General features: G+C 45.7%; 2 protein-coding genes across 7 annotated transcripts in view; both read right to left on the bottom strand.

Annotated features, from left to right (window-relative positions):
* The window catches only part of LOC128880045 (uncharacterized), a 170845-nt gene extending 163360 nt beyond the window's left edge, over positions 1-7485 (bottom strand). For 3 of the 6 annotated variants that reach the window (XM_054129701.1, XM_054129705.1, XM_054129706.1), the window contains exons 1-2: positions 5841-5992; positions 3435-3875 (exon numbers count right to left, since the gene is read on the bottom strand). The gene's annotated coding sequence lies outside the window, so the exon portion shown is untranslated. Of the gene's footprint in view, positions 1-3434; positions 3876-5187; positions 5792-5840; positions 5993-7381 lie in introns of those variants that run through there. The other 3 variants (XM_054129703.1, XM_054129702.1, XM_054129704.1) reach the window with 3 other exon arrangements.
* A 251-nt stretch (positions 7486-7736) lies between these two features.
* LOC128880043 (uncharacterized) overlaps positions 7737-15686 on the bottom strand; it is a 25059-nt gene continuing 17109 nt past the window's right edge. Inside the window, exon 18 of the mRNA XM_054129697.1 lies at positions 7737-7945. Within this exon, the coding sequence (XP_053985672.1) occupies positions 7934-7945 (12 nt within the window). The 3' untranslated portion in view covers positions 7737-7933. The remainder of the gene's footprint in view (positions 7946-15686) is intronic.

Raw genomic sequence — 15686 nt, 5'->3', positions numbered from 1 at the left:
GGTATGACCTAATCTCTCTTTCCATGCCCTTCCTGACTATGTATAGCTTGTTATATAAAACTGTGATAGATAGACATCCAGTAGAGAACTCCTGAAACAACTTTGCACCCCTTGTTAAAATTCCCTCTCAGAGACCCAGACCCAGACTCATACATTCGTGCTCCCTTCTGACCCGACAGACTCATAGAGCACACGCTATAGCTTACGACATAGAACCACAGTGGATCCCAACAAAGTAACCGACGAAACGAGGAAGTGCTCCATCCAAGAAAGCCTCGTGTCTCCGATAAATTTCTTCTGGAGAACGCTCTCGTCGCAAATCGTGGAATGGCCTCGGTGGCAGGCAGGCTGTACCGATAGCGAGACCCATTCCGCGCAATCAGGGATCACCGATGGCCCTGGCAAACGTGCTCCCGCCGTTAACGCCAGCTACGACGAAATTACGCCACGCTACCGCAGCCAGGAATTGCCAGGATAACGTGGCCGCAGTCGATTACCGAGGCTAGTCCGCAGGAGAGATCCTCTCTCGACCTCGGTATGTACATTATGCGCCTGCATTTACACATGCTCGCGATAATGCTCGTGCCGCGGAAAGTAGACTCGCCACGGGTGATCTATGGATCGCTTTGGGTCTCGTTTTAATTTCGAGCTGGTCTGTTGGTGATTGCGAGCTCCGCTTGGATTAGATGCTGGATCCCTCTATCGATGCGTAGGTTAATCTTGAAATTGGACCAGGTTGTTTCTCTCTAGTCTGTTGTTCTTATTGTTGCTATGTACGGGAGTTCAACCTGGTGGAACACATCTGACTGCTTTGGGTATTCTGAAGTCCAGAGTCGTATTATGAGCGAGGTGTTATTAAAGCCGCGGTAGCACCGCAAACATGGAAATTGCACTATTTTTCTCTCGACTGCCAGCGAGACTCTGCCGTTGTCGACTAAGAAAGGGATACGGATCCATCTCGGCTGCGTGACTCAACCAGAATAGAAACAAAGAACCGGTTCGAATAACTGCCGAGAGAACCTTTTTCCCCTGGATTTCGACACCTCGAAACGGTATTGTTTCGATGGCGATACGGAGACTTCCTCCGCGTTGAAATTAAACAAATTATTAACCTAACCCTCTCTCGATATCACCTGTGCTTCGTTACACAATTAAAAATCTAGTGCTGCGCGGTATATATAGCGATCCTCGTTATCCTCGTGGCTTCGATTTCTTCTACTTCGTAATAATTGTCTTTTTCGTTATGGTCACTCCGAGTGGTGTGCTCGAGCTAGCACAACGTTCGTGGACGAATTTATCGACGAGTTCGAAAGCGAGAGGCGTAAAATCGTCGATTTTTAGAAGGCCTCTCGACAAGAGCCGAAGGCAGCCTCGCGATAACTCATTACCGCGCCCATGAAACTTTCTTTATTCGCGTTTCGCGCTTGCAACCGGCACCGCTCGCGTCTTCCGATCGTACGAGCGTAGTACGCCCACGCGGGCTCGTCGTTTCATGTACCGAGCCAGAGGGGATCCTACGAGCGCAACTTTCTGTGAATGACGGCGTTAAACCGCCCAGAATGTCGCCTAATAGTCGCTTGGATTATCGCCGGAGTATCAACGCAGGACTTAAAGGAAGAATAATTTTGTTTGTTTAAATATCATTGCTAAGACTAGCCAATTTCATTCGTTATCTCGGCCTGCAGCAAAATCTGAATTCGAAAGCGTTTATTTCTCGAAAAGTAGAGAATTCCTCGCTATTTTCTGTGGTCGTTCGCGACGTCCTCGCCTACATCCGAACGAAAAATGAATAAAAAAGAAAAAAAAATCAGACCGCAGTTCGCGGCTTCCTCTTGTAGGTAATTGGAGTACGAGTTTAGAAACTTCGACGCAAGGACGGTTTGTTCGTATCGGTTACACTCTGTAATCTTACACTGGTAATTGGCATCGATGAATCGTTCTTTAGACCAGGGTGTCCCTATGATTCGGTGTCCGAGAATAGTTATGAGTATTTAAAAAAAATTCTCTCGCGAGGGAGAGTGACCTAGACGAAATTATTCGAGAAATGGCAGCACGCTCGCGATAAAGCTCGAAAGAACGTACGTACGAATGTCGATTCGCATTCTGGGCGATAATCAGACGCTGAACGAGCCCTGACAATGCCACGAGGACGGCAGTCGTGTTGGTTATCTTCGTGTGAATGCACTTTCATCGTGGCGCGCCGGTTGGTTTTGAAAAGAGAGAGCAGCTCCGTAACGACTGTATCCGGTACAAAAGCGAGATCAAAGACGGGGCCGATTAGTCTTCTCTCCTATGCGAGGAATCGAACCATTCTCGTCCTCTTCTAGCCCTCTTTCGATCCGAGAGAGACGAAACGATTTTTCACTGATTTTAGAAACGCGGATATTCTCGTCGCGAATTGAAAGAAACAGAAAAGTTCTTGGGTGCATTTTAAAGAAATTCCAATAGAGACGATGGAGAATTTAATTACAAAATTCGTCGACACCCTTCTTCGTTCGTTAAATTTATTTTCTCTGCTTTTTAAGAAATAAAATTCGAATTCAGATTTTACTCCAATCATCTGCCAAACTAGCTCTAGGTAAACGAGATATCGAATGAAATCGACTGGTCCCAGCAATACTATTTGAATAAAAAAATAATAAGTCCTAGAACTACAGCCTGCATCTAAGGAAATTCACAATCATTTGCGAGTAATTAAAAATGAGAAACCTCCTAGAGGAAGAAATTTGTGCCCTCCTTCGGCCACCGCGGTGATAAAGGGCGACCGAATTCGAGGCAATAACCGACAGATATAAATAAACGGGTCGCAGCGTGGATTCTCGAAACAAAAAGCTCATCTCGCATCGCGGTGGCGCAATATCTCGCACGAGTTGGCAACACATTGTGTTGTCAGAGACGGGGCACGTGGTTTATTTGCAAAGAAAAACAACGTCCCTGCCCGCAGGGTCGTGCCGCGTCGCGAAAAGCAGAAGAAACAGAGAGAGAGAAAGAAAAAAAATATAGAAAGGAGGGACCGAGGACTTCGGGGTCCACATCTGCGGGCCACGAATCGGGCCCCACGTGGCGAGAGCTCTGGCAAAAAGGGCGCCTCTTCTTGGAGCCGAGGGATTTCCAGAAAACGGAGCGAACGAAGATTTACGCGAATAGAAAGGGCACGGTTTCTCAATGCTTTCCTAACAAGGAATTTAAACACGAAAGAAATAGCTTGCAAGAGGTACAGGTCTCCTTGTACCTCGGCCCTTTTCGCAAGTGTATGTAGGAGGATATATCGCTTTTTGGCGCTCAAAGGGTTAATTAGACGAAGATTACTCATGGACGGCCAAAAATAAAATTTCAAACTAGAAGTGAAGCATACTGTCAAGTTTGCACTCCTTTTAACAACATCCTTCCAAAATAAATTCCTAGATAAATTCCAAGACATTCTCGCAACCTACCTCTCCCTTCACTCTTCCCCGTTTCGACCTGGAACGTTCTCCTCCAAGCAAACGACACCAGCACCGATTCCACGCAGAGAAGCACCCAAGTATCGAGAACTCGCGCGATATCGTTGCTCGTTCGACGATCCAACGACTTCGTCTTCGAACGCTATCGGTTGGTTCACGCTCGAGTAGCAAGTCGCGCACTATCGTTCACGAGATCACTCCGTCGCGGGACAGCCACCGAACGGAAACGGCATACAGAGCCACGCAACACCGTAAACACTGTAATTTGACCGAGGCAGATTCACCGTGGACGGGTCGCGTTCGTTTCGCGACGAGACTGGTTCTCTCGGGTCTCCACCATCGCCAGAGCGCGAGAATCAATCACTGGTTTCTATTTTTGCAGCCTCCTCGACGGGTACGCTCGAGAAGCCGCCTTGGGAATGCCGGACGCGTCTAAAGGGGTAAAATTTGAAGTAGGGAACGGATTTGGAGCGAGAAGCGAAAGAGACACGTTGGGCAACTAATCGGTTGGTTGACCCTTTCAGACTCGAATTATTCTTTTTCTCGTATGTAATTCAATTCGCAGGGTTAACTTGGACTAAAATTAGTATGGCAAAAATAAAATAAAAAATCCTAATAGTGTAGTTCTCGAGGAAAAGTGGCCATTTGGCCTAAACGATAGCGTCGGTTTTGTGTGTGGTAATTTTGTGTCCTCGATAGCGGACTCTAGGTCTGTAAGGGTTAATGAGAGTTGCAATCTGAATTGTCTCGAGGCGATGTTAAATACAAATAACTACCACAAGATATTCGATTAAAGTCGCAATCAAAGCTATCGCCTACCATCTACTATTAAAATAAAATCTTTCCCATCTCCAGCTTACATCCTGAGTCACTTCCAGCAACTGTATCCTTCATTAATTTTAACCTGTTTCGTTTCTAAAAAAAAAAAAGTTTCCAGCCTACCCACCGGTCTCTACACCCCCAAAGATAAATTCCACGGGTGTTTTCATTCCCGAATTCGTTGCTAGTCCACTATCGCCCCTCCCCCAAAGAGAAGATTGATCGCAGTTCTGGGTCATTTCGAACTTTTCACGGACGTCTAATTGTGAAACCGACTCACTATCGCCCCAACAAACGGACTGACAGTTCAAACACTGTTATCAGCCGCGGGAACGGAGCACGATGGCCAAGCTATCGCTGGATGGCACGCCAGAACGACGCGCCTTCTGTAAAACGATCGTCGGACATTAATCACCGCGCCTGGGTTGCGTCACGAGCTTCCGGTATTCGCGTAAAGCGTCTACCGAAACTGAAGACCTCGCGATATCGACATGGATCGGCTGCAGCCTCGACGATAATCGAACCTGTCGCAACAGCGATCGAGAAGGTCTAGGTTAATTCGGCGAGGATGAACCGTGACGGTTGGGCGCACGGTACGAGATAATTCAGAGATAGATCGTTGAAGCTAGGAGGGCGCCTTTTTATTCCTGAATGGATTAGATAAAAAGAGGGGCTCCAGGAGGTCCAATGAAATTCTGGTTGGGGAAAGAGCATGTGGAGAAGAGTGGAATTTAATTGTAGTAGTGATTGATGAATAGAGACACCCTGTAACTCTCTATTCCCCTCGATTCCCTTCCACAATTAATTCCACTTCACGTTACTCAGATTGCAATCCCCATCAACTGACTGCTGTTCATTTTTCTTTCGCTGTACTTAACACATTGTTGAACGGTCGGGAGTTAACTCGTGTTCGCACTCGCATTACCTAATTCACTTGACGAAACCCAGGGCGATATAGAATATTGCAAAAGCAATATTGGTAAAGTATAAATAAAGTTTATTGGAGTTTATTTAGATTGTTTTAATTTCACGTTCAATTACGAAATAATAGCCGGTGACATGAAGTGACGCGTCTGTGTAAAATTGCCGGTCAACAATGTGTTGAAAGCATTGCCCATCCGTTCCCTGCGACGCGACGAGGTTAAACCCCGAGCGACAGCGAATTTCGAATCGAAGTTGAAAGGCGAGCGAGAGATTAAGCGAGCTTAAGAAGCGTCGGAGCTGGGATATCCTTCTTAAGAAATTAACCGAGGATCCTGTAAGCGTGGCGCGATCTTAATTTTATTGTAATAATTGTAATAATTGTCCGCCAGCAACCATGGGTATTTTACACGCCGGGGAAAATTCGCTGCGCAGAACGCGAACGCGAATTATTGTGATATATGCCCGCGCGTATTCCACGAGAAAGAAAACAGAAACGAAAGAAGCCCCACCGAACGAGGGAGCCTCTCGGCCGTGGAACTTTAAATAACACGGAAAGGGGAGGGGTTGAGTCATCGTAAATTAACGATGCACGGAATAATGGAAAAAGGAACTCCGTTTCGCGATAAACAAGCACCGTGTCACTGGAAATTCTACCTAGCATTATCTAGGGATCCTCCGGCGAGCGTTATCGTTCCACGCGACGCGAAACCGTGAACATTTCTTTGGATTCTGTTTCACTGCACCGCTCTTGATCACTTCACGATATTTCGGAGCACGAGACACGCAGATACGACTCACGGCATCGATCCTCTCGATCGCGCTGGCGCGGCAAGACTGCCGCCGCGTGGATCGGGATCGCGATCGACGGACGACGCGCAGGAGCGCACCAATCGAGGCCCCGATCCTACCTGGGGCCCCGTCTGAGACACGCCTACTTTTCTTTAGAATTTTCATGTACATACGGAAATAAATGTCGTCGAAATTCACTGGTTAACGTCAAGTGTATCCTCTACTCAAACAGGTAGATGATGAAACTTCTACGTGTTCCGTAAATATGAATTCCTACGATAATTACTATCGAATCGTTTCTTTTCTCTAACATAAAGAAAGCGAGCATTCGCCGCGTACCATCATCGTTGCAAATGATAAATTTTACCAGGCGAATAAGAACCGGGTAAATTAGCGTGAAGTAATCCTCCCAGTAAGCGAGTAAACAATTTTTTCCTACCCTCAGAGCTCGCCGGTTAAATTAAACGAGGAAGAAAAGTCAACAAGCGTTCGTCCTTCGAAACCCAAATGCAAACTATTTTAACGGTCCCTCTGCAACGTGTAAATACGAGACGCGTGTGCTACGAGGCCACGATACCCTGTGTGACGATAATAAACGTTCCCTCGGCAAACAGTCCTGCACCGATAAATATAAACTACGTGTCCCATACACGGGCAACGAATTCGCGACGAGTAATAATAGACGGAGACGCAAAGAGTGGCAACAATTTTCTTCCAATTCCGAAGACAATTTTCGCGAAGAAAACACACGGCCGGCGCTATCGCAACGCCGCCACATTTCTCGATATTATTTTTCCGCCGTGCTCACTTCATAAATCGTGCTACGTGCCTTCAATTTCGCGACGCTGGAAAGGGAAAGAGATGCTTTCTCGCTGGCAGAGAAAATCGAGAATTTCCGTTCCGCCTGGCGAAGACGAACGAGATCCAGAGGACGATCCGCGGCGATACTTCCTTCAATTAAATTAATAAAACGCCGCGACCCCGTCCGATCCGCGTGGACTGTGGCAAACAATATTACAACGACATTAAACTATCGGATGCTCGGCAAACTCGATAACGTTTTCAGAATGTTCTCTACTCCACTGCGTATCGTTAATAATTGATCTACAAAAAAATATAATAAATATACTTTTTCTAAACTACAAATTTATGAAGTCTATGACTCTAAAAATTGCCTCGAACAAAAATAAAATAAATGAACGATTGATACTGTGAACGGCTCATTTAAGGACCGAAATTCTCGAGCAAAGCAAAGTCCAATACGAAATGTTCCATTTTTCCTCGAACATCTCTCAATCCTCTCTCCAAAAGTTTCCTATATCAATACCTTCAAGTGTCTCTACTAAATCACAAATGAAAAGGAAAGATATCTTCAGCATGTTAAAAGGTGTTTCTGAAAGACTTACACCCCCTTCGAGATCGTCCACCGTGGAGGCGCCACTGGGGAGCAGCAAACGTGGATCGAGAGTCAGAAGACGAAGAGGTCGTGACGAAACGAAGTTCCCAGGTAGTCGGGAGGGAATGCGGCGAGGCTGGTTCCGATGGGACGAAGGTGGCCCAGCTGCGTACCACATGGTCGCGTACCTGCAGGTATGCGTGGACCAACACCGACCCATGAGGATCCGTGATGCGCACACAGTGACGGCCGCGCGTCTCCCTCATTAAAGAACTCGACTGGTCTGGCCCACGGCGTGGTACGATGCTTTTCGCGCAAGAACATCCTCCGCTGGCGTCGTATAAGGACAGGCGTCGGGTCCAGTCGTCGCTTCTCTGTTTTATCTTCGGATTCCTAGTCGAGACGACTGGGTCGTTAAGGAGGTACTCTAATCTTCAATGGGATTTCTGGAAATTGAATTTTGGAAACGTACTAGGACTTGCTGAGTTAGTTGGTTTCTATTTATATTTAGAGTAAGAATACTTAACCGTCTCAGTTGAGGGGTACCGTCTCCTAGTAGTCTTCAATGTGGTTCCTGGAAAATAAATGTCTAAAATGTAGTAACCCATTTTGTTAAAAATTGTGTAAGTTATAGGTGTACAATGACGCTGAAATACTCCCCTTGCCGAGCCCAGTCTGAATTTCGACCCGTTTTGTTTCCCTTCCTTTCATCTTCCTACAGCGTGTACGGAGGGGTGTGATCGTTTGTTGGATAATTCTTGCGACGTCGATTCCAACCGGTGTGAAATAAACGACCGCATGAACGCGTCACGGCCGTTTAGGTGCGTAGTAAAGGGGTCTTGACAAGTATATTAAAGGGGTTCCCCTAGCAAGTCGAAGAGTCGAGCAATCTTCAGGAATATTTTACACGATTCACAACAAATACCGCAGTGTGAAACTTTTTGTACTGCATTAAGCTGCTCTTTAATATATAGAAACAAATTTTTTTATTCGTATTCTAGTCGACTTTTCATTCGTGAAACTGTACTTGAAGCTCTTGATGTACTCGAAGTACTCGGTGCCTCTTTTTTCGAGGCACTGCTTTCAAGCAGAGATTCTTCACTGAAAAAAGAACATCAAAAAACGAATACAAAAATTGTATTGCACTCGTTGAGAGTAGCTTAATTCCCTAAAAAAAAGTTTCACGCGATCACATATTTTGTTTAGGAAATGAAATATTCCAGGACGTTGCTTAATTTCTTATCCTCTCGACGTGTGTAGACGCTTCATGAATGGGCCACGCGTGAATTTCGCGCGTTTTTCGCGCGATACGCGAAACATGTGTTGCTCCTATTCACGTACAAGAGGTTATAGTTTACATTGCGGGTAATAGCCGTACACCACAAGCGGTTTTCCGTCCCGTGGATCGAATTATGCGTACGCGCGCGCTCCACGGTTGCGTGCGTGCATAATGGAGTTTTGTGCCCCACGTCGTCGAGCTGCGTGGCTGCTCGTGCCTCTCAATTAATCTCTGACTTCCTCCCCCGTAACCTGACGAAGTACCGTTTTGCTGAAGAAGATAAAGAGGGCGAATCGTTTGCAGAAGCTCGTGCTCCGTAGCTCCAATTACGAACGAATTATCCGATATACATGTATCGCGACTATCTCTTTGTTTTAAATTCCACTCACGAAGGGTCGTCAGTTTCTCAAGTTCTGAAGCCCTAAAACACAATAGTACTTCAAGTACTGCCTCGCTAGTTAACACGTTGATCGCCGCGTCACTCGTTGAGGAAGTGACAAAATTGATTCTGAAAATTAAGCATGAAAGGAAATGAATTTGAACGAAACTCGTGAATTTTGACGAAGTTACAAAAATAAATACAATAGTGTAAATAATAGAAATTCTCAAGAATATTTGCCTGGCAGTCAACGTGTTAAACCTACCCCCTCTCTAAGTCTTCTAAACCAGATTTTGTTTAACCTTGGAGGCATCCTCAATTTCCAGTTGACTGGATGGAGTATTCCGTAAAAAATGGACGTCCTTTCGTCCGAGCTAAATCGCGCGCAAACTGCAGCGATGCTCGCTGCAGTTACGGGTGCGGAATTGTTTACGGGGGAGGTTAGGGGATGACGCGAAGGCAGGCACAGCATTACCCTGGTGCAAAACGACAAACCACCGAGAACGAGGAGTTTCCTTGTTCCTCGTGTTACTTCCGCTAAACAAACTCGCCCACTACCTCGCGTTGGATTCTCGCGATGTCGGCAAGACTCTGTTAAATGCATCGGGAATCTTAAGAATTTAAACACTGCGGCTGAAATTAGTAACTGGTTCGCTGTTAAATTCTTAACACCAATTCGAAGTTTTCCAAGTTTTGATCCCCTAGATTCGCGAAATGGATACTATCTGGTCGACAAACAATAGACAACGTTCTCAAGAGTCCTGACTACGTTCTGCGTCTTTTCATGCTTTGCCGTCCTAAGTAAACACTATTGTTCCTTTGGACAAGCGCAACAGTACACGAGGAAGCAGGCGGATAATACATGAAAAGTGCATTTGGAAAAAGTCACGGGTCGTAAAGTCTCGGGAGCCATACACTTCTGACCTGAATGTAGATCAGCGTGCCGCAGTCGCATTAACGCTTGAGAAATCCGCGGGCGAAAGTTTAATCTACCCGCGAGAAACTATTCATGTTCTTTTACTATGTCAAGGGACATTCCTTAATTTTTTCTGAGAGATAACAGAAAATTTCGAGACATTAGAAAAGGAAACTATTTCGTAAAAAAGGTGGAGATGGTGTAAAAAGATGGTTCACGGAGAGGATGGTGACCCCGAGAGGAGAACTGAATCAAACTGGACCTCTGTACGTACTCCACAAGCGATCTCTGCGGCAGATACGGAAGGACCATTGGCAGCTTTCCCGTGAACGAGCCAGGGTTGCGTGAATCGTGTCGTCGGAGACGCTAATGCGAGATTCACGTCGACAGCTGCGCACAACAATCTACCTGCGTAATTCGGGGGAACGTTAACCGGGCCATTGCGCGAATGCAATCCTCGCCAGGAGTGCTCCTAGCGTGTTGGAGCGCACTTAGACTCGAGTGCGGGCTAAACGTGGTTGTACGCGAGAGTTCAAAGCGACAACGATTCGCAGCCATCGGGAAGAACAAGTGGGAGGCATTTTAACCCTGACTGCTCTTAGACTAGCCTAAAATTTGATAATTTTAGTCTACTTAGAAGACACAACGCTATAGACCTAACACCCCTAGAATTTCAAAACTTTGAGCTCCGATGTCCCACGAATAAAGAAGATTTAGGAAGTGGATATTTTTAGGAAGAATTTGGGAATAAGTACGTTGAACTGTTTAGAGAGAAGCCCTTAAGAGGCGAAGAACTACCACTGCAATTTGTACATACACCGTGCACGGTTTCATCGGTATGAAAATATTCAAACGTTGCAACACAGGGGACTGGAGTTAAACAGCAGCTTTTGCTACTTGCCTCGACGAATCAAATAATGAAGGGCTTACAACGATCGTCCCTCGCCTAGAAAGGGGTGGATTAACAAACTACGGTGGTCTTCGGAGCTCTGACGTAATAAGCATCCCAGTTACTCCTGCATATCTCATCGAGCTACATTCGCTATGAACAATTCCCCTCTGAAACCCGCAACAGAGGACTGACCGCAGTAGACAACTAATACCTAGACAAATTAATGGTTTCGTCCTGTGAATTATAGTGGACTGTGTTCACTCCGTGGGTATTCTCTATGCGTATTCTCTGAAACCGGTTTCAAGACGCGATTCAGCATTTTTTTCGGATCCATCGAGTAGGGCCTGATCCGACGGTGAGCTAAAACGAGTAACTAGAGATTACGATGTTGCTCGTTTCACGGTGTTGAACACCGTGGCACTGGTAACCTCGAATCTCCGTGCCGACAGCGATCCTCACCCGAAAGGAGATCGGATGGGACGAGAAACCGTAGTCAGATCCGCCACCTTTTCCTTTCCACGCGGCGAACCCGTTAGGGAGGCGTTTACGACGAGGCCTGATGTTAATTTCAACTCTAACTAGACCGGAGTAAGACGAGCTCGGGACTGCTCCGTTAGCCGGGAAGACGTTGATGTCTGCGAATGCCGTTCTACATTGTATCTACGACTCGATGATAACGGTTGGTTAAGGATAGAAATACACCTCTCTTCATAAATACAGTCAGTACCCTCTACCTCGAAATTCGTCTAAATTAAATGATAGATTTCATATTTCCAAATAGGTGGCCTACTTGAATGAACGTGTAGGGTAATTTTAAAGCTGGTCTTAATTGATCTCTGAAGTTTCTGGAAAGTAAACAACCTTAAGACAAAGTAAGACAACCTTTAGAATGTCGAAACTTCGAGCCCCCAACGTCCCACGAATGCAAAGATTCCAAGAATTCTGAAATGAACAATTAAGAAGCTAAAAATATATAAATGTCCAAGTGGACTGCGTTGAATTCCGCGCTTTTGTGCGAGGATCGCTGCATTAGCTCGGGAGCGAGACAATAAGCCGGGGTGTTCAGAAAAATCGCGAAGACGGGGTGAAAAATCGTCGAGGGTGGGGAAGAGTTAAGACAAAGACACGCAGCAGGCCCGTCGAGGATATATATTCATAGTGTTCGCCAGCTTTTGTCCCCGTAATCGCCATTGTGCTCGTGGATTCTCTGCAGAGCAAGGGCACCAGATGTGCGCCATTGCGCGGGGAATGCACCGAGGCTTTTATCGGCTCGGCTAATTTCGCGAATACGCCCAACGGAAGCTGGTGAACGTAGTTTCCAATAGTCCTCGCGTTGCCCTACTCTAAACAGAGTTATACGCTTATCGCGCCTGGGATTGCGCGAGCCGGGTAATTCTAATCAGTGCAAACAGTGAGCACTACGGGGCGCGGCCATTCGATCCCTCGTTTGATTTAGATGGAGATTCTTTTGACTTTAAATGCTCTAGGTGTGGTTCTCCTCGCATCGCAGCTGAGACTTTAAGGGATTGGTTGGGAAATAGAAGAAGAAAAGAGACATGGGCTTGTTTAGTTTGATTCTTTGACGATGGTTACTTCTTGTAATTTTTTGTTTTCGTTACTCATGAATATTTCAATGTTCAAGATAAATCTTCCTATTTCTCATTCATTTTCGAATTTCTCATGATTACTAGAAGAACTCGAATGTGTTTCTTTCCGGGAATGACCATTCGACCAGAATAAAGGAAGCCGGCGTCCTTTCGAAGCTGGATTTAAACGGAGGATTCTTTCTCCCTTTCCGAAAATCTCCTATCTCTTCAAAAATATCAACATCCGTCGTTTCAGGAAGCCACAAACGGCTCTCCCTCTTCCGAGAGGAACGTGGGTGTGTTTATTTTCCTTCGGTAGACAGCCTGACGGTAGCCTTCTTTCGCAGCAGCCCTTGACTCAGCTCGGGCTCTCCGATATAATCGCGGGCATAAATATTTAACCCGCGTACCGTCCGAACGCCTCATCAGAGGGTGTGGAAAGACCTCGGTGCTATCGAGTATCCACAGATGGACAAAATTTCACTGGAACAATAGACGACGGAGCAAATTTCTATTCCCTCAACATGTAATAGAACTTCACTCCATGACCCAAATTCCCATCACTATGATTTTACTTCAACCGTCATGCATGATAGGTCTAACAGTCGCTCAAATTCCTTTGCTGCGTGGAGTTAATCGTTCCTCGACTTCCTCTCGCTAACGACTGGCCTTCCAGGAATCCCGCTTTGATCTATCGCTCAAGATCGTGTCCGTTAAATTACATCTTTTTACATCGTGCAATTTTTTTCACAAATCACGAAGAAAACCTGTAACGAGATTTTACCCGTATGCACTCGTAAGTCTAGCAAATCACATTTTGCAACAAGATGGCGCAGAGTGCAAAGAGTTAATTCCGTCCTCCAAGATCTCGTTAGGGTAGTTTAAATATGAATCCGGTAATTGGTTGGAAAGCCGGTGACCCGGAAGCAGCGATCTCTTATCAGCGTTTCGACATTTCGGAGGGCTGCCATGGGCAGAAAATATCCCTGGCGAAAAGAACCGCACACTCCGCGTTCCTTTGCGAGCCGACGCGGCCGGCATTGTTCGGTTTCGCGTGCTCTCGAGACGCCCAGCATCTCTACGGTCAGTCGAGTACGGTCAATCTGGAGTGGCCGGAGGCTACCGAATTTACAATGGAGAAAGAACCGCCTTTCTCTTCGGGACGGGCGTGCACGAACGGCCATCGGACACAGGTGCATGCAGATAACCCGCAGAATGTAACGTGCACAAGCTGCCAGCCTTTATAAGGGTTTTTTTTTTATTTTATTTTTTTTTACTTTTTCTTCCATCGCCACACGTACAGGGTGTAAAGGACTGACGGACAACGGCCTCGTGTCCGTGTAAATAAATCTAGAGGGACGGGGAGCTTGTACTTCTCCCTTTCTTTGATTCCTCGATCCTTTGGCTTTGTGAATACTAGGCGTTCTGGATTATTGTATAAAACACCTCACTGTATAATTAATTTTGGTCTTGCCTGCCTTGCTAAACGTTCGCTATTTAAGCGATATTATTTCGATTTTTGTTAGCCCAAACTGTTTGTCCCAAAATGGCTGAACAAATTTCGATGAAATATGACGTACGTGCAGCTGTCCACCAATTTATGGAACGGGTCTGTGTTTGTTTTAATTTGTATTTTTATTTATGCGTTTGCTGTGGCGAGGATCTGTTTGCTCGTGGCCCCAGATGTCAAGTTAATGTCCATCGAGAAGCATTATGGTGGAGTTAAAAATAAAAATGAATAAAAAAAATGCTGAATATATCTGTAACGTTGAATTTCTAAACTATAAAATTAAGTCAAATTTAATGGAGCTAAACCCACCAAAGCGATCCACCATGAAATTCACGTTCCCTTCTACCAAATTTTGGAAGTTACGCGAACTTTGGCCTTGAGGTTTAGGATCATAGGCGAACACTACCGTGAGTTTCCCACGAATCTCCACCTATCCGTTCATCCGTGAACAGACCGATAAATATTTCTTCTCTACCCTATGCGTCGTCGTTGTCCTGAAAGGGAAACGCTCCAGCAAAAAGAAACTACGAGTAGTTCATGGAATTCTGCGCGTCGAGAAAGCGTTGCAGGGCTCGCCTGCGATATTCATAAGCTGTAAATAAAGCAGTAATGCGTTATTACCGAAACGGGACGCTGGTATTCCACGTGCAAGGAAGCGGAACGTACAAATTTGCCCGTGAATGATGGCGCGCGCGTGGCCCAGCGGACGTGTTTGCTCGCCAAACAACGTGCAAAATGAATAAAAATACTAAATTAAGAGGGAAACGGGCGGGCGAACATTTATCACCGAGAATATGGAGAATCATGCTTACCGCGCGTTAATTATTGCCATAGTTTGTACACGAGTTATTTATTTGTCTCGATACTTTATTGGAGTGGGTTTCCACTGCATGGAAAAACTGAGGCGTTTTTGAAATTTTGTAAGATGACAACTGATTGAAGCATCGAGTTTCAAGTTTGCACAGGCCTTGATACATATCTCAGTAGATAGCATGAATTTTTTCGCGTAGGAATACCTGATAGTTCGAAAGATATAAGCAAAGATAGATTGCTCGGTCGGTAATGTAGATTACTCTGTCGGCAATATAGTTTACGCTGTCGGTAATATAGTTTACTCGGTCGGTAATGTAGATTACTCGGTCGGTAATGCAGTTTGCTCGGTCGGTAATGTAGATTACTCCGTCGGTAATACAGATTACTCCGTCGGTAATGTAGATTACTCCGTTGGTAATGTAGATTACTCGGTCGGTAATGTAGATTACTTCGTCGGTAATGCAGATTTCTCGGTCGGTAATGTAGATTACTCCGTCGGTAATACAGATTACTCCGTCGGTAATGTAGATTGCTCGGTCGGTAATGTAGATTACTCCGTCGGTAATGTAGATTGCTCGGTCGGTAATGCAGATTTCTCGGTCGGTAATGTCGATTACTCGGTCGGTAATGCAGTTTGCTCGGTCGGTAATGTAGATTACTTCGTCGGTAATGCAGATTTCTCGGTCGGTAATGTAGACTACTCCGTCGGTAATACAGATTACTCCGTCGGTAATACAGATTTCTCGGTCGGTAATGTAGATTGCTCGGTCGGTAATGTAGATTGCTCGGTCGGTAATGTAGATTACTCCGTCGGTAATGTAGATTACTCCGTCGGTAATGTAGATTACTCCGTCGGTAATGTAGATTGCTCGGTCGGTAATGCAGTTTGCTCGGTCGGTAATGTAGATTGCTCGGTCGGTAATGTAGATTACTCCGTCGG

The sequence above is a fragment of the Hylaeus volcanicus genome, chromosome 7 (genome assembly GCF_026283585.1).
Source record: "Hylaeus volcanicus isolate JK05 chromosome 7, UHH_iyHylVolc1.0_haploid, whole genome shotgun sequence".
NCBI classification, from domain to species: Eukaryota; Metazoa; Arthropoda; class Insecta; order Hymenoptera; family Colletidae; genus Hylaeus; species Hylaeus volcanicus.
The sequence above is the reverse complement of the archived record's forward strand: the minus strand, read 5'-3'. Positions and strand labels throughout refer to the sequence as shown.